The 17,941-nt window shown below is 44.9% G+C and overlaps 5 protein-coding genes and 1 non-coding gene across 6 annotated transcripts; 2 read left to right on the top strand and 4 right to left on the bottom strand.

The window, feature by feature from the left end:
- Positions 1-65: 65 nt before the first annotated feature.
- On the bottom strand, positions 66-8,853 carry LOC119549069 (pre-mRNA-processing-splicing factor 8). Its single transcript, XM_037856775.1, has 14 exons — positions 8,714-8,853; positions 7,876-8,507; positions 7,602-7,817; positions 7,329-7,541; positions 7,142-7,267; positions 6,449-6,868; positions 6,172-6,389; positions 5,058-6,109; positions 4,804-4,996; positions 4,002-4,575; positions 3,785-3,935; positions 3,548-3,724; positions 3,197-3,488; positions 66-3,132 (listed from the first exon to the last, which is right to left on the bottom strand). The coding sequence occupies exons 2-14, from the start codon at positions 8,487-8,489 to the stop codon at positions 188-190; spliced, it is 7,191 nt and encodes a 2,396-aa protein (XP_037712703.1). The 5' UTR covers positions 8,490-8,507; positions 8,714-8,853; the 3' UTR covers positions 66-187.
- Positions 6,924-7,098, bottom strand: LOC119552352. Its single transcript, XR_005219684.1, has one exon.
- Positions 8,854-9,661: 808 nt separating the features above from the next.
- On the top strand, positions 9,662-10,393 carry LOC119550739 (neuropeptide-like protein 31). Its single transcript, XM_037859655.1, has 3 exons — positions 9,662-9,788; positions 9,855-9,914; positions 9,974-10,393. The coding sequence occupies exons 1-3, from the start codon at positions 9,780-9,782 to the stop codon at positions 10,175-10,177; spliced, it is 273 nt and encodes a 90-aa protein (XP_037715583.1). The 5' UTR covers positions 9,662-9,779; the 3' UTR covers positions 10,178-10,393.
- Positions 10,394-10,824: 431 nt separating this feature from the next.
- On the bottom strand, positions 10,825-11,741 carry LOC119550518 (histidine-rich glycoprotein). The gene is made up of 2 exons (XM_037859227.1): positions 11,601-11,741; positions 10,825-11,460 (listed from the first exon to the last, which is right to left on the bottom strand). Exons 1-2 carry the CDS (start codon positions 11,610-11,612, stop codon positions 11,095-11,097), a joined length of 378 nt encoding a protein of 125 aa, XP_037715155.1. The 5' UTR covers positions 11,613-11,741; the 3' UTR covers positions 10,825-11,094.
- An 874-nt stretch (positions 11,742-12,615) lies between these two features.
- Positions 12,616-17,587, bottom strand: LOC119549255 (ornithine decarboxylase antizyme). Its single transcript, XM_037857161.1, is given in 4 exon segments — positions 12,616-13,932; positions 14,000-14,051; positions 14,053-14,209; positions 17,277-17,587. Coding segments are annotated over 4 exon segments (795 nt in total). The 5' UTR covers positions 17,333-17,587; the 3' UTR covers positions 12,616-13,402.
- Positions 14,834-16,459, top strand: LOC119549256 (small nuclear ribonucleoprotein Sm D3). Its single transcript, XM_037857162.1, has 2 exons — positions 14,834-15,288; positions 16,179-16,459. Exons 1-2 carry the CDS (start codon positions 14,970-14,972, stop codon positions 16,313-16,315), a joined length of 456 nt encoding a protein of 151 aa, XP_037713090.1. The 5' UTR covers positions 14,834-14,969; the 3' UTR covers positions 16,316-16,459.
- Positions 17,588-17,941: the final 354 nt, after the last annotated feature.

The raw sequence follows: 17,941 nt of genomic DNA on the forward strand, positions 1-17,941 counted from the left end.
GAATGTTATGAACTTTGAGCGTATTATCGTCGACGGAGTAATGAATTCCATGGCAACGATGTGACTTGTTGGGAAAAGAATGGTTTTTTATTACAAAATGTACCTAGACGCTAGCATTTTGAAAACACGCTTATAAAATTGTTTGTATGCACTAAAACGAAAACCTAAGACTCCAGACCCGCGCCTCCTACGCGTACACATCCTCCCGATCCGCGCCGGCGCCATCGCCGCCGTCCTCGAGATTCGAGAAGAGCAGGAAGTGCGAGGTGCGGTGAAGCTCGTGGTAGAACTCCTTCGGGTTGGCCAGCTGCAGTTCGTACTTCATGTTAGGATCGTGGCGCACGCCCATGAAGTTGTAGTTCCAGCTGCTCTGCGCCGGCACCATGAAGAAGCCGAGGAACTTGTTTGACAGCAGCATCTGAACGCGTTCATAGTGCGACGGCAGATAGCCCTTGGGATTGTTGCCCTTGTCCGTGTTCTTGGAGCCCCACTCGAAGCCGGAAGGCGTCAGTTTGTAGGCCGTAAGCGAGCAGGATCCGGGCGTGAAGGAGCACGTGATCACGATCGTCTTCTCGCCATCCCAGTTCGAGTTCTCCTGCATGATCTTCGCGTGCGTCGTGATGTCCTGCGGCGACAATTGCGGCAACTCATTGGGCTGCGTGTGGATCCAGCCCAGAGGTTCCATGTCTTTGAGATACTGGTGCGTGGGTAGTGTGTTGGGCAGGTTGATCGTCTGGTGCGTGCCCCACTGCGGCGGCATTACGATGCAGCGGATCTCCTTCACTTGTGGGTTGTCCGGTGGACTCACGCCATACAAGTAGCCCGCAATCTGAGCCCGCAAATCCGAGATAGTAACAAACTTTTTGAGTATGTTCTTGGGCAGGATGTAGGTGTAGCCAGTTTCTTTGATGTCGTCAGAGCTCACATAAATGTGATTCGTTCGCAGGTGCAGATTGGTGGCGGAAATCGCTCTGACTCGCCACTCTGTCTTCGAACTAAACGTCTGCGTCTCGTAATTGGATGTGGTAGAGGTGATAATCTCATCACCGTGCTTGTTTGTGGTACGCGTTGTGGTGGCCGTCAGTTGGTTCTGCTCCTTGGTCTGCTTCTCGATCTCGGCGATCTGTTGGCGCTGCGCCGACGGAGCGCTGATCTCCATACCAAGAATGATGTCACGAATCTCGGACTGCGTCAGCGAGGCCACATTCACGTTGTTCTTCTTGCCGTAATCGGCGAGAATAAGGTCCTTCAGCTGAACCTCCACCTTGATCCATTCTTCGTCCGTCAGAGTGGGCCAAATATGATGTGCCTCAGTGATGGTGGTCTTATCTGGTTTCAGGATAATCTTTGTCCTTTCCGTATTGACGTGGAGAGCACGCAGAATAAGAATAAGTCGACTGAAGGCCGTGTACGACGAAATAGTCTTCAACCAATCGTCGTACAGATTGAAGAGCACCATCTGAGGCTCGGTAGCCTTGAGAATCAGGTCACCAAACTTCTCCACTTTAAGGCAAGCCTGGAAGGGCAGTTGCAGCTCAGAGCCCTTGATCACAATGTTGGGGAAGTCGAGCAAGTGCACCTCCAATGGATCCAACATGCCCTTACGCGTCACAATGATTTGTTTGGGCTGCTCCTCCACAGGCAACGATCGAATTAGAGCGGCCACTTCCTCAGCAGTCTTCCACTTAGCCAGCTGGCCCAAACGCTTCTGACCTGCCCACACAGAAGTGTGAATAATCTTCAGGAAGAGCTGACCCGTTCGCGGATTGAAGATAAAGATTGCTCCGTTAATTGGCTTCGTTGTTAGATTTCCCTCGAATGTTTTATGGATTGTGACTCGGTACACATTGGTGTCGTCCACAAACCAAATGATCTGGTTTGAGAACAGCTCTCCGTAATTCTGCGAGCTGAGGTACGGTTCTGTTGGCTCCGAAGAGTACAACTGCAGGGCCTTGCGGATGCGCTCACGCAGCACATAGAGCGCGGGATTCGCCTTCATGATTTTGGCCATGGCCTGCTGGATGAGGGTCTTGCAGCCCGGGAACCAGTTGCCGTAGGCAGAGTGCAGATTGTAGGCCAAATCGATGGCTATCAATACGCCCGTGGGCGACGGATAGATGGACATGTTGTCCGTGGTATAGTCAAGGAACTTGGCCCTCGCATATCGCTCCACATCGTGCGAATCGTAGTCGCCCCAACGCAACTGGATATCCAGCCAGTACTTCTGCGTGGTGGTGTTGTCCATGGTGTCCTTGGTATCGGCCAGCAGTGAGGGCCGCGACACATTCCATTTGTAGGCGGGGAAGAGCAGGATGTCCGCACAAGAAGAGTTCATCTTGTAGGACTTACGCGGATGGATTGTCTCCTTTTGAACTGTTTCGATTTCCAAAGCATCCAGTTCCTGATCGAACACCTGACACAGATCCATCACAATCGACTCGTGGATCTTCTGCCACAAATGGGCTCGGAAGATCTGAATCAGCGAGATCTTCAGCGTGGGAATCTTTCCGTGCATGAAGATACCCGTCAGATCGAGCTGCACCTGGAAACCGACGTACACGTTCGCTCGATTGATGGTCGGCGACCACCACAGTGTGAAGCGACGATTCGGAATCTGGTTAAGACCGGATCGCTGAGCATTGGTCAGCTTCTTGTACTTCATCGACTCCTCAAAGCCGGAGGCCTTCTCCCAGAAAAGACCTTCCCAAGTGGGGAAGTAGGTGCCCTTGAACAATGTGTGCTCCAGAATGCCCTCCACGCCGCCAAGGGCCTGGATCATGTCCGTTCGGTAGTTGTTCAAGTTCCACAGCTTGCCGTCGTGACGCTGGTGAGTCCACCAGAAGGGATTCTGCTTGAGAACCTGGTACTGCTTGAACTCAGTTCGGATGCGCCAGCCCTTATCGTAGGCTAGAGTGTGACGATCCTTTTGGAAGAGTGTGTTGATACGTGGAATACCACGATCCCAGCTGTCTTCCAGATCTTCCAGAGTGAGCCTACGGTTCTGGGCATTCGCCTCCTGACGTTTCAATGCATACTCGGCCCACACACGCTGCGAGTCGATGAACTCACTCTCCCACGGCTGAATGTACCGATATAAATTGGGAATAAGCTGATCCTCATCGTGGGACATACCTATAAGTAACCAAAAGTATTCATTATAAACACATACAATAAACATATGCTGCTTAAAACCAACCGGAGCGGAAATGGGTTATGCCCACATCAGTTTGCTTCGACCAACGCAGATCGGATTGCGGGATCAAGACGTGACCCATGCTCAACATTCCCAGACCACCCAGTTCCTTGGGAGTGTAGAACACAACGGGCGGGAAACGGGAAGGCATTTTGGAGTTGAGGCCAATCTTGATACGAGTCTGGATTTTATTCTCGCACTTGACCAGTAAGTCCAGCAGTTCCTGGGTATTGACCACAGCCTCGCGGAAGTAAGTCATCAGACCTATGAGCGCCGTATTCCATTTATTCACAATCTGGAAAGGAAAAATGGTTTAATTATGTTCTTAAGAATATGTTATAGGTTCTAGCGCACCTTTGTGAAGGTAGTGGAGCCGGAAGCCATCAGAATCTGTCGCACACGATTGTGGAAGCGCCCCAGCGACTCATCGTCCACCCGCAGGAAGCACTGAGCAGTGCGCTCCTTTGTAATTTCGTTCTGTAAGTTCCAAACGCCATCACGATGGGTAAACTCTTCATTCTGGGTGCGGCACTGTAAGGAAAAACGTAAAATTATAAACTGATCTTACAATTAAGTTTTGGCTTAAGGAACCTTTGGCAAAATGCGACACTCAAATCCACTCATGTTGAACAGCAGATTGGGATTGTCTTTGGAGTACACCGAGACGAAGGTGCTCTCCCAACCAATAGTGGTAACGGAGCGAGGTAGACGGTTTTTAATGTCCCAGAAGACAGCGCGACCGCTAAAAAATAATAGAAAATATTCGTTACACTTAAAAACTTGAATTTTTATCAAAAGGAAAACCTACAGATTGACATCGTGCTTCATCAAACGCATGCGAGCATCGCGTGGCCAGCACTTCTTGTTGTTGTAGCCCACAATATTTTCGTTGTTAGGATCCGGATGCTCGGTAAGGTAGCGTTGGATGAGATCTCGCGCCTCCTCCGCCGAGAACCTGAAGAACAGGTGAATGCGATCGACGTAGCGACAATACAGTCGAATCGGATGAGCCGTTTCTGTGACTGCGTCCTGGAACGTCAGGAAATCGTTGGGCATTTGTGGCGGACCAGCCATCTCGCTGGATCGGTGGAGACCCAGAACCAAAAGATCCAAAACCAGGCCATAGTACTGTGTAATGAACGATGAGAACTGCAGACCGCGAATGATGCCGTAACTGTTGGTGTGGTTCATGTCCTTGTAGTTGATAACCACGTTGTTCTTGGCGGTCATGTAATCAGCGATATTGTGATCGACGATAAGGCGGAGCAAACGATTAAGTAGCGTCAAGTCAATCTTCTCGTAGAGCTTTTCGAATCGGGACTCTAGCAGCACATTGCATTCGCCCTCACCCACATCCCAAACATCCTGCAGGTTGTTGATGCCTGTTATAAAAAATAATAAGATGTGACTATATTAAAGGGGGGATAGTATATAAGATCAGTATATCGTCACTTTGATTTTCAATTGGTGTTGTTCTACGGAGTCATCTTTGGCGTGAGGTTTGCAACAAGGGGATGATCAAATACATATCACTTTGCTACAAATCACACACCCAAAATGTCCAGAGATGAAAAGTTATTTATTTCTTTAAATCATATACAGATCCCTACCTTGACACCACTTGTAGGCCAGCAATGGCGGAGGTTCTGTGTCGCTCGGTTTGATCCATGGCGGGAACAGTCGTCGCTTGTCTGCCTCGTACCACAGATACTGATCCAGATATGCATCTGTAATCTTCTCCAGGGGTTCCACCTCATACACTGGTATCAGATGACTGTACAAGTCCATGAACTCAATGCCCACCTAAAATTTAAAGAAAACTTGTTACATGAGATTCAACAAACACGGGTTCTAAGTAACCAACCTCTTTGAAAGCTCGCTGCGTAAGCAAATGACGTTTGATGCGGGACAAGGCCTCGTGAGGATTGTCGTAGGCCTGTTCGATAAGACCCAGCTCCTCGCGCTGACTTTGATTTAACCTAGACTTGACGCTGTACGCCTCCTTCAACCGCTCGAGGGCCAGAATCAAGAGCTTCGTGTCGTGCTTGTACGAGAGCGGAGGGAAGGGTATGGGCGCAAAGCGACGCGACTCCAGCCAATGCACGGTGGTGGTGTAGATTGCCACTGCCTCCTCCGGTGATATGTACGGACCATCCTTTAGGTAATTGTGCTGCCTCTCCTGCTCCGCCTTCAAGTAAAGACGAGTCAATCGGCCCAGATTCTTCTTGCACACGGTCTTGTCCACAGTGGCTCCACGTCGGATACGCTCTCGATTGTAGTGGGCCGTGTTCGTCCACCAATCGGCCTTCATCTTAACGTAACGCAGGATCATATTCTCAATGGGAATGGGCAGGCCGGGTACTTTCCAGGGAATGTTCGCCTTCCAGCAACGCCATGCCTCCGACAGATGCTGCAAAATGGTACGCGCCTTGTTCTGCTTGATACCCTCAGGCATCATGTCCACAATGTCGTGCATTACGGAGGCACGCAACTCCAGATCGAAGTGGGATTCGACGCGCTGTTTAGTCACCGTCTTGGCCACACCCTTGGAGTGTCGTCCCTCGAATTGACGCGACAGCAGGTTGCCCAGCCAGCGTTCCAACAGCGGTGTGATGCCACGCATAAAGAACAGCCAAACTCGCCAACCGGGCGCCCAAAAGCCACATCCGGGTCCCTTGCCCACGGGTCCTGTGTTGAAGCGGTAGTAGATCAAATGCTTCAGATCCTTACACATTCGAATCTGCCTCATCAGCTTGTATTTGTAGCGATACATGCCAGTCAGCTGGCCAACGTGGGCGAATATGTACTGCAGTCCGTCGGCCAACTGAAAGGCGTCCACATTGTTCAGCCGATACTGAACATGCGAGTCAATAATTAGCTTGGTCAGACGCAGGATCTCACGACACAAATGGAAGGCTAATAGGGGAAAAACACGGGTCATTCATTATTAGCAAGATTGGCTGTTGAAATCAACTCACCATTTCCGAAACGTGACTTTTTACGCTCTTTGGTGGTTAGAGTCTTGACAGGCTTCAAGTTGAAATTGTAATCCAAATGCAAGTAGTTAAGGTTCTTTCTGTGAATCAAGAGGTTAAGCATGTTGTATCCTTGACGGCAAACCTGCAATCCAGCCTCAACCCAATCCAGTGTTGTGGTCTGGAAGAATTTTGTAGCCTTGAACGAACGGAAGAGGTAGCTGCATGGATGAAATAAGCAATTAGAACAGTTCAATTGTTTCAAACCAGTATAACTAACCGTTTCTTTTGGGGCTTTGGCTTGCGGTGTTTCAGCGCATTGAGCACATAGTATTTGAGTAGTTTTTGGTAGCTAACGCGCACCTTGACCGGATGGCCAGGAGGACAATGCTCCTTGTACCAGCACTTGACTAAGGGCACATCGATGGCACGGCGGGAGCGGCCAGAGCGCATGTTAAAGGGGCGAGGGGCCCACAACAAGGCAATTCCGTTCGCAGTATTGTCAGTATAGAGGGGAGTGTCCACCAGGAACGGCTGCACATCGTCCGGAAGTGTGAAATCCTCATCATCATCAGGCAGTGGCTCCTGAATTTTAGAGTTCGCATTGCGATGGGATATGGGATTGATGAGCGGATCAAAATAAAATGCCGGCAAATCGGGATCTTCGGTCTTGATGTAGACCACGTTGGGAGTGTGATACCTGAAATTGATAAAGGACATGGGTTATTTGGGTCCTCTTAGGTTTAAGTGAATTAATATGTATGCAACTATCAGCAGTCACGATTTATTCTTAACAATCGCCACGAACATATCATTGCAGCTCCCGTTTATCGCAAAATTTGTAGTAAGCTGGGAGCGCGACGTTTTTCTAACGCGACATGAAGCATTTCCAGCGAGGATGTTCACATGGAAACGATACTACCACGTAAATAAGATTTTAGATTAATAATTTCAGAGGAATATGGAATCTTACCAGCTTAGATGCACAAAGTGTGGCATATTGTTGTACAAGTAGGGAAAGGCAATGCGATATTCTGTGCGAATGGGCTGCCGGATAATGACTTTATTTATGTCGTTGAACTCGTTCCAATCCTCGTCCCTAGAAAAGTAAAAAGTAGGTTACACCTTGATCGGGCTTTGAATGCGGGCAGTGAGCTTACCCAACATTGTGATCTTTGATGAGGGGCTCAAACTTAGGACCACCTGGAATGGCCATATTTAGGGCCTTGGCGGTGAAGAAACTTTTGGGGTCAAATAGGTAAAAGAAGTTGTTGTCCACCAGGTCCGTGAGCAGTTGATTGGCCAGCCGATACAAAGTGGCTAGCTGGGGCAGTGAAAGATTCCACTTGCGGTAGGTGGTGCCGTTTACAAACCTAATATGGTAATACATATTAACAACCAAGTTTACATTTAATTCCTAGTTCTAAACTCACTGCGTATCCACTAGAGGACGATGATCGTAAAACCATTTGTACACGGCATTATCTTCATCATTGTCCAGCTCGATTTGAATGGCCTCCAAGGGCTCCACATCGAGGACGTTGTCGGCATAGTCTAGAGGCGGCTCCTCATCGTCGAAGGGCGGGAATCTCATGCGCTTGAAGTGACGACGATCGCGCTTCTCACGCCGCATCATGATCCACATAGTTCTAGGGGGAAGCAAACCATTTCAGATGGGATCATGAGGAAGAACTATAGCAAACTTACCCCCATTGGGCGATGTAGACGGGCTCAACGACCCAGGGAATCTCATTGACAAAGGTGATGGCTCCCGTGATGTGGTACAGCACCTGGACATCCCGGATCTGCTCCCAGGGCATGGGCATGTTCTCCAGCAGCTTGAGCACAGCATGTGGCATGTACTTCAGGGCGCCCAGATAGACACGCTTGTCGTGGCGATATTTGCGCGAAGTCATGTCCCCATGATCCCGAATGATTTTCCGGATGTGCTCCGGCGGCATGTCCTCCTTCTGGGTGTCGACGAAGCCGAACTTGCGCTTCTCGGCGAATCGCTTGGACTGCAGATGCTGCCACTTGAGCGCCTTCTCTTGCAGCTTCTCCTCGGTGAGGATGTCCGGCTTGGGAGTGGGAATCTGGCCCAGTCCGGGACCCTGGCCGCCTGACGGGATGGGAATCCCGTTGGGGTGGCCAGTGGGCGGCGGAAGGGGAGCTCCCGGCGGCGGAATCTGCTGGATCTGGTTGGCCATCTGCTGCTGGGCGTGCAGCTGGGCCTGCTGAGCATGGGCCGCCGCGTACGCCTGCTGGGCCATCAGCTGCGCCGCCCACGCATTCTGCGGTATCATGTACGGCGGAATGGACATCGTTCCGCTGCACTTGTCCTAATCAATAAGTGGAAAAATGTATACTTTATGACACACAGACACGTTTTGTTCGGCGAACAAGGGAGAAATCGAAATCGGAATGCCGCCGACGTCGCGGTCTTTTGCAATTTTCACCACGCCGCAAAAAGGCCTTTATTTCACTCTCCCCGCAGCAAATCTTTGCTTTAATTCCTTTCTTGTTCGTTAATTAATAACTTTATTACCTATTCTTCACTTTTACTATGTTTCTTTTGCCGCAATTCTCAATTTTTCCGGTTTGCAATGCGAAAACGTTTACTTTTTCATGCGGCAGCCATTTATTTTTTCATGTAAGTACGGTCATACTGGACAAAATCTAGGGATGGCACTTAAGAATGCCGCATGAGATATCAAGATAACAACGCAGGGGAGCGATTAATCGTTTGAAATATAAAATTTAAAAATCTACAATAAAAAAGATTCTTTTAAAACATTACCAATATTTTTTAAGATTACTCGAAACCATAACTTTTTGATTTTAACTATTATAAATATTCTTTATTTAAAGAGGAACACCGATATTTTTTCGAAACCATTCTATAGCTTTCATAATATATATCTATTATAATATTGACAATTCAAGCTACTTACAGTTGTCCAAAACTGTATACAAAATTTTTATTAAATAACAATGGGTTGTCGAAAGGGAACCCCCGCAACATATACATATTGAATTTGTTTTTAATCCTTATAATTAAGTCAAATGAATCAGCTTGTCAGCGAATGTGTGAATAGAATTTATTAGAAACTTTGTAAGTTAGTGCGTCAATATTATTTTTGATGACTGGTAATTTCTCCCATACAGTACACATTAGCTAAGAAAATTGTTATTAAAGGTTTTAATACAAAAGTTAATTTATTCAAGTTTTTTATGGCTGTTAACTGATGTTTACCGTACCTGCCGTAGTATTTATATGAATATGCTTTAAAAACATGTTTTCTTCCTTCAATTAACCTAATTAGAAAATCAAATCGAGTCAACAGCCTGACCCTGATGTGGGGCCACCTCATTTCCCATCGGGTAACGACTTCCCCAGACTCCAGAATGTTTGTCCAATCAATGATCATGTGCGAAATCGATCTCCGGGATGTTTTGGCCACTATAAATATTGTCGGTCTGCCGTTTGGGGATCACAGTTTACGGACTACAACGCTTCTAGCCAAAACACGACCGGGAAAAGTTGCTAATTTGAGAGGAAAATATAATACCCAAGTATTTCCCCGTGAAATTTCGCAAATAAGATCTATACTATGGCAAAGGTACTGGTTACAATGCGAATTTGCTCTGATTTATTAGAATAATGAAATGTTGTGAAATTCGTTTAGTTATTTTTCATCCTTTTGTGCCTGGTTATTATTGGATCCATAGCTGCAGGACCTATAGAGGTAGGTTATATTTTTGGGTTTTTACAATCCAAACCGATTTAAAAAGTCCCCTTTTTTAGGATAAAAACGCTGCTGAGGAGAATGATCTTTCCACCGCCGATTCCTTTGGTTATGGATACTATGCGGCTCCATCCCCTGTTTATTACGGCGGATATGGTGGTGGCTATAAATACGGAGGTTACTCTGGATATGGAGGTTACGGCGGATATCGCAGTTACGGAGGCGGCTTCTACCGCCCGCGAATTTACCCTGTGTGGGGTTAAGTAAAATTCCACTACCTTTCCAAACTTACGTTCCTAAAGCACAAAATCCTAAGTAATCGCACTATTTACCAAAGAAATTATACAAGCCCCCTTTTAAAAATGAGCCCTTTCACTGTTTTGCAATCTTTACGATGACGTCATTGGAGTTTTTGACCCCAGACCACAATTAACACCGGCTTTATTGCAATAAAAAACAAAACACTTTATGTACGAGTACGTTCGCATGTGCGGTTTATTATTTTCAAATTTCAATTGTCTAAAACCGGATTTTTGAGACTTGGTCGGGGCTTCCGAAGAAATTGAGGCAGCTAACGTAACATAGCCGAGCAAAATACCGAGTTGGCCAAGCGTAATTACACATCTGAACCGCCGACCTGGACTCTTGGGCTTATCTTTAACGATCCACGTTAGCTCAATTTTCGTACCATAAATGGGGTCACTGAAAGAGCTGGACAGTACAGTGGATATCGGTTATAAGATCAGCATAGGTTTTTTAGGAATCAACCTTTGCTAACTCTTAAATAAACAGGTTTTCGGATAACATCTATTGTAACTTGACAGTATTTCTAGTTTTAATAATGTTGGTCCATTAAAAATCTACCACTTCTGGCAGTTTTAGATATTAAGTTCGAATATATCAAGTGATATCATGTTTTATTATGAGTTTTTTATTTTATGTAACATCTTTCTTGAGTAAAATCATTCATAAAACGTGTTTATTTGGTCATGGCTTTTAGTTCACAATATATTTTCTTATATATTCTTTAAAAAAATCTGTTCTTTCAATACTTTTGGGAGTTAAATTGAATAATACAAATGCATACTGTATTTGGAATTTATGTGGGCTTGACTTTAATACAGCTTACATACACATAAGTTAGGATTTAAATAGGATATATCCTGGTGATATATCTTCCCTAGTGGCGATGCTGTCCCGCGTGTCTCTTGCTGTGGTGTTTGCTGCCTTTTGAGTGGGAACGGACTTTCCGGGAGTGGTTGTCCTGGTGCTTGTGGTGCTCCTTCTGATGGTGGCTCTTCTTGTGACTCAGCTCCTTCTTATTGGCCTGCCTACTCTTCCTTTGGGAAGTAGATTTTCCATGCTCCTTAACGAGGGAAACGAAGTGGTGTTTGGTGTGCTCCTCGGTCGAGTGACTCAACTCCTGTAGCTTATGATGGTGCTTGGTCAACCTGGGTTTGTGGTTTAGGTGGTGGTGCCTCTCATTATCCTCCAGGGGCTGCATGGCCAAGGCCACGGCCACAAAAATAGTGGCGAATACAATAATCTACATTGGCCATCCGGGGCAATCAAGGCAAATGAGTTAAACATAATTAAAGGGGATTGAAAGTAAATTGAATTAAACCAACTGTCTATCATATCTGAACAGCCGATAAGATAAATTCCGCCCCTTGGAACCACACTCACCGCCTTCAACATGATAACTCCGGGATATTGACTTCGGTGCGCTTACAAAAGTTTTCGGTTCGTTCGTGTAAACTCAGCGACGTTCCAGACTCGACTGTTTTTCGGAGCCTCTTCCGCCGCTGTTTATATCGTTATCTCTTCGTTTATATGCTCCTAGCCCCTATATCATCACATAGATGGGTATATATTTTTTCGCTTTTGAGTGCTCCATAGTTTTATCGCCCATTAAGCGAAGAGACGTACCGACGGTGAGCATGAACAGCTGTTGAACGATTTCCAAGCTGAGATTAGCTGGGAAAGATTGAAGCTTTTCAAGTACCCGAAGAATTGGTTAATAATTTTAAATTTGATCAAGTTTACAAAGAACAATGCCCAACTGAATGACCAATAGCCTATAAAGGCTCTGAATAAGAGGTTGGTAGAGATAAGCTAATCAATAACTAAAGGCACACCGCCCCTATTTTTAATCTGATCCCTATTTCAAATAACTGAGTGGAATAGGTGCTCTTACCAATATAATTTATATGAATCATATAATATAATACTAACCAATCTACCCATTAGTTTACTGCAAGCTCATTTCATGTTAAATAAAATTGTAGCTATTTCTGAACTCGCACCTCCCCTCTCCAATAATTTAATAACTGAGGTTATAAAATTTCTATTTGTGATAATGACAAATAACTCCCATTGTCATAGTTCTATGGTCTCTCTTCATTACTGATAAGACCATTATATACTTTTAAAAGTTTTTAGCTGTCCATAAGAGAACCCATTGTTATCTTTTAAATTACAATCAGATTGGGTCAGTTTATAAACAGTAGAACACTCCAACGATACAGTATCGGAAATTTCTCTTATCTGAATAAAGGAAGGGAAGGGCGATCTGGGCTATAAACTTAATCATGAGTCCCAGCCGTGTCCCACTCGAGATATTTGAAAACAATAATAATGCGCATTGGCTCTATATGGCAGAGCCAAAATAATTTTAATAATCAGGCCGACACTTCAGTAATTTTGTTAAGTCATATGTTTTATTATTGGAATCAAAAAATTATACATCAAAGTGGAATAAATAAAAGAATTGCTTCCGTTTGCTTGCGTGGTGTGGAATCTATTGATTAATAAGTTTATTAATATTGGATATCGTGTGTATATGGATGTTTTGCTGGCGTATGTGAAATAGCTTTAATGAATATGTGATTCCCTTTCTATCCTCCAACTTTTCTACTCTTCCTTTTTCATCGCATTAGGCATACAAAAAGTGAATAAAATATATATGTATATAATATTTTCTAGTTTGAAACAATTGGGGTTACGATACATCATATATAAGCCTTAATATAAAATATAGAAAAACATGAAAAGAAATATTGTGATTACAACAAAAGCGAAAACATAAATACAAAATATTGATTCACGAATAAACTTAGGATTAATACATTTTTTTTTTACATTTTCTAGTTATATACTTTTTTTTACATTTTCGTTAATTTTTTTTCGATATAGATTAATATAGTAATTTGCGATCAGGCTCTTAACGTGGCTGGCCAAAGTTTAAAGTCTACCAATAAATGAAGCCGCTTCAAAGACAATTTCTAAACGATTTTCGACTACGTAAACGCGAAGATTTAAAAAGGTTGATTTGCATTTCACTGAACACATTGGGGTCAACATGTCATTGGATTTAAGGTGAGCTAATAAAAGTTATTTGCGGAAACTACCGACAGGATATTGGATTGTTACTGATTAATCTTCTTCTTTATCGTTTCTGTGGCGAAAATCGTCCCCTTGCCGTCAAACTACTCCTCGATGTTATAGAAGAAATAGTGGTTCTCATTGTCGTTGATGGCGGCCGGTGGTGCCTGCGGTGCCTTCCTGGACAGCGGCTCGAAGCCCATGAACAGGAATGCCTCGACGAGGCGAGCCCGCTCTGGCTGATCCTTAGGCATGACCATTACGATGCCGTCCACCTCTAGCTTATCCTCGGCGAACTCCAAGAGCGAGATGAAGGTCTGCTTGGAGCCGGCCGGCGGAAGGTCCTTCGGCAGAGCGACATACAACAAGTTGTTGACTGGGTTCAGAATCGTATTCCAATTGGTGTACTGGTCCTCGGTCACGTGCAGCTTGATGGTGATCTGCACCGGCTGGTCGTGCTGCAAGATCTGGCGCAGCACTTCCTGGCAGTCATCGTCCGAGCACAGCGAATGGATGTCGTGTTGCGACTCCAAGTCGGAGCAATCCGACTGGGAGGACGACAACGACGACGCCCGGGAGCTGGCCTCGTACAGGCTGCCACCAGCCGAGTCGACCGAAGACTTACGGCTGTAGCCTAAAGATATGAAATAAATAATATTATAGTAAGGTGTTATCCGGTCAAGATATACTGCATAACTCACCCGTTAAGAGCGATGCCCTATCGTGATCTGTTCTGTGGTGGACAGGGACATCAGGACCACCACAGAGGCCCTACGCCGAGAGAGATGCGGTAGGAATCCGATGACATGGTCGTGGCGCAAGACGAAGTCGAGATGGTGCGGAGTTTGCCATCGGCAATACCGCTGTCATTAAATTCTCTTCTAACGAAGCCACTACTAAACACTGGGTCGCTGTGGGAAAGAATAATTGTACGTTTAGTTAGAAATCCATTTTGAGCTGGGTGGTGCCTGTTCGATTTTGTAGAGCCTTTTCCTAGTATACTTTTAAAATGCTGGCAATACCACTCGATACCATAAAACTCTCTTATTAGAACCTAGTTAGGTGAATTTATTAATTTTATTTAATTATATTTAGTTACAATTTTTTCTACTGAATAGAAAACTATTTTCAATATTTTTAACAACAATGAACTATCTATTTTAATTACTTCGAGTAGGTTTAAAATTCTATTCCAACTATAGCGACATTAAATGATCTTCAAGTGATTTTAAAAACTTTACCAAATCATGCTGGTAGAGTAAAACTCAATTGGTGGGTGAACGTCGCAAAAGCTGCTAGCTAACTGATGGCCACGAAGGCAGAACAAAGGGCTTATCAACAGCAGAGCGGGGAGAATTAATTTATCTCGCTTTTATGACGTACCAAATGGCTGGTGTTTATTTTAAAGCGATAAGATAGCGCGCGCCTTATCGGAAGACCGATAAACGAAAACCGATAGTCACGCGGCGCATGCAGCCCTGGGCTCACGCGGCAATTTCACCACAAGATGGCCGCCGGCAGCTGTCAAAGCGGCGCACTCACACACACACAGACTCTCGACACAAACGTTTGCGCGAAAGAAAAACGGCAGAAGAAATTTAGCGGCGTCGGAAAAAAACCGTGGAAAATCAATAATAACTAGCTGAAAAACTAAATAAAAACGCAGCCAACATGTCGATCGGAGTACCCATCAAAGTGCTGCACGAGGCCGAGGGCCACATAATCACTTGCGAGACAATCACCGGCGAGGTGTACCGCGGCAAGCTCATCGAAGCGGAGGACAACATGAACTGCCAGATGACCCAGATCACGGTCACCTACCGCGACGGACGCACCGCCAACCTGGAGAACGTCTACATCCGCGGCTCCAAGATCCGCTTCCTCATACTGCCCGACATGCTCAAGAACGCCCCGATGTTCAAGAAGCAGACGGGCAAGGGCCTCGGTGGGACGGCGGGCAGGGGCAAGGCGGCCATTCTGCGCGCACAGGGTGAGTCGGGCAATCAGGCCCACGTACGATTCACAAGACTGTCTTTATAAAGAAAATTGCGATATTTCTATCATTTAGAAGATTTTCTCTATAGATAGAGATCCATTTCTTGAACACGGAAAGTGATTTTAATCCAAAAGTGGCTAGTAAACTGGCTACTGGTAAATTATGCAGAAAAATCTTAGTAAAAACACAAATTGCTTGTGATAATAGCCTAATTTTATAGATAATGCTATCCAAATACACGAGGTTAAAGTAAATTAGAAATGAAAGAATTAGGAAAGTTAATGTCTTAGTCAGAGTATAAAATGCTTGTATAATAATTGAAAAAGGAAATGTAGTTGTATACTGACAGTAAATAATTCTTCCCATAATTCTTAAAAAACTGAATAGCCTTTATTAATTGCAGGATTTTGTTTTGTATGATAAGAACATGTTTCCATATTTAAAAAAATAGAAAAACGTTGGTCTTACAAATTTAAAATAATCAAAAAATCAAACATCAAAGAGTATCCATTATAATGAAGCCAGTTAATTCAAAGGGAAAATCATAGGGAATGCGAAAATAAACCAATATCTTTTATATTGATTTAAAAATTAATAATTTTCAATGTTTTAGTAACAAACTCCATTTGATTCATTCAAAATAATTATTTATCCAAGATTTTAGTTTCTACTTCCTAATATGTTTAACTTAAGTTATACAAATAAATAGCAGTTAGGTGTTTGTGAAGAGGTTTAATTTATAAAAAGCAAGAAATATATTTGCAGGCCAGGAAAATGAGTAATCCAATTATCGCATTTAGCAAACACTTTTATTTTTAAAGACAGTCTTGTGTTGTATAAGCCATCGACCAGCTACAAATACTAATTGTGAAATCCCCTTACAGCTCGTGGCAGAGGAAGAGGCGGGCCGCCGGGCGGAGGAAGGGGCAGTGGCGGACCGCCAGGAGCACCAGGCGGCAGCGGCGGACGCGGAGCCTGGCAAGGAGGACCCACCGGCGGACGAGGACGCGGCGGCCTGTAGGAACCGCCTCCTGAACAACGCATTTCTAATCTCTAAGTTGCGGGCACTATTTTATTAGCGGGCGGGTTGAATTATCTCCAGATTTTTTGTAAAGTGTTTACCAGGCAGGAGAGCCAAGAATACAAAGAAACTTGAATTTGAAAACGCATTCTGTTTGGTTTCTGAGTAATCACCTACAAGGTGGGAAGGATTAAGCACCATAACCAGAGGACGCTTACAGGTTTTGCTTAAGCACACCGATATCATCGTCGCCTTTCGAATGTTATACAAAGAGAGCAATTCCATGACAGTATTACAATCAGTTTTAACTTGACTGTCGACGGATAGCTCTCTTCATTTCACTATTCGCGGAGGATCAGGAGCAGGAGCACCTCAACAGAACAAATAAGAGGACAACGGACAGGTTAGGCCAGACAAACAGGGTTTTAGTGGGTTAGTTTCTCATCGTCTCATAGCGCAACGTCGAATATTATACAAAGAGAGCAATTCCATGACAGTGTTATTAAAATGGTTTCTGGACTGTCGACGGACAGCTCTCTTTATTCACTTATTCGCATTTGGATTTGTGTTTCTTCGATTCGTTCTAGGTGTTAATCAGACATACAATGGGGACGGCACAAATAAATAAAACGGATACCTATACTATATGTTTGTATACTGTATATTGTTTGCCGGCAGAGTTCGTGCGAAATATGCCAGGCATTTTGTTGCTCTGCTGTTTTCCTTTCTGCCGAGCCAATTAAATCAACAAACTGCGCACTTGGCAGCTCTATGTGAATTGAGCGAAATAGAGGCCTGAATGGGAACAGTGACCAGATGCATGCATATCTAGTTAAATGCTTAATGGTTGCAGTTTATGGGTATGGCGGGGGGCAGCAATAATTCCCCGAATTGATGGCACGTGCAAGGCAATTGAAATGCTTTCCCAATTAATAAAAAGGAAGGGGCTCTGCTGACGTACCCCAAGAGGTTCTGGCTCTCTGGCTGCGCCACCACCTTATCGCTCGATGTCGTCATTGCCAAGTTAAATATTTAGTCTCCGGTTGGGATTTATCACAGCTGCAGTTTACTATCTGTCTCTGGGTTTGTGCTCTTTATCTATCACAGGTTGAGTTGCTTTCGGTCCTTCGACGGCGCTTGGAATTCACATCGAAAAGATGTGGGTGTAGGATATTATCTCTGTAATCTGGCCTGGTCTTCCTCTCCTCTGCAGGTGGGGATTCTCGCTGATCTGTGATCTGTGAGGTGCTGTGCTTTGGACGATTGTCTGGCGACTGACGACATCCAAACGGTGGCGGCATCATTTATGTGTTCAAGTAGCAGCGACTAGGAGGCCCCACGATATACGTATACCATAGTTCTACCCGAGAGATATACACACGGGGTACAGTCGGTCGGGTCGGCCAGATATGAATCTGAATTGGGCGGGGGACGAGTCACGGCCCAAGGTTAAATGGAGCCCCTGCCGTCCCACGGAATAATGAGGGTGAATCGCTAAACAAATAAGGCGCAAATAACTATCTAGGTATAAGTAAAAATGCCGGCAAGCCCAGCGCATTTATTTACAATTTAGCAATGGGCAAAAGCAAAATAAACGGAGAGACCTGCATCTATAAATATCGGAAA

Source organism: Drosophila subpulchrella, chromosome 2R (genome assembly GCF_014743375.2).
Source record: "Drosophila subpulchrella strain 33 F10 #4 breed RU33 chromosome 2R, RU_Dsub_v1.1 Primary Assembly, whole genome shotgun sequence".
NCBI classification, from domain to species: Eukaryota; Metazoa; Arthropoda; class Insecta; order Diptera; family Drosophilidae; genus Drosophila; species Drosophila subpulchrella.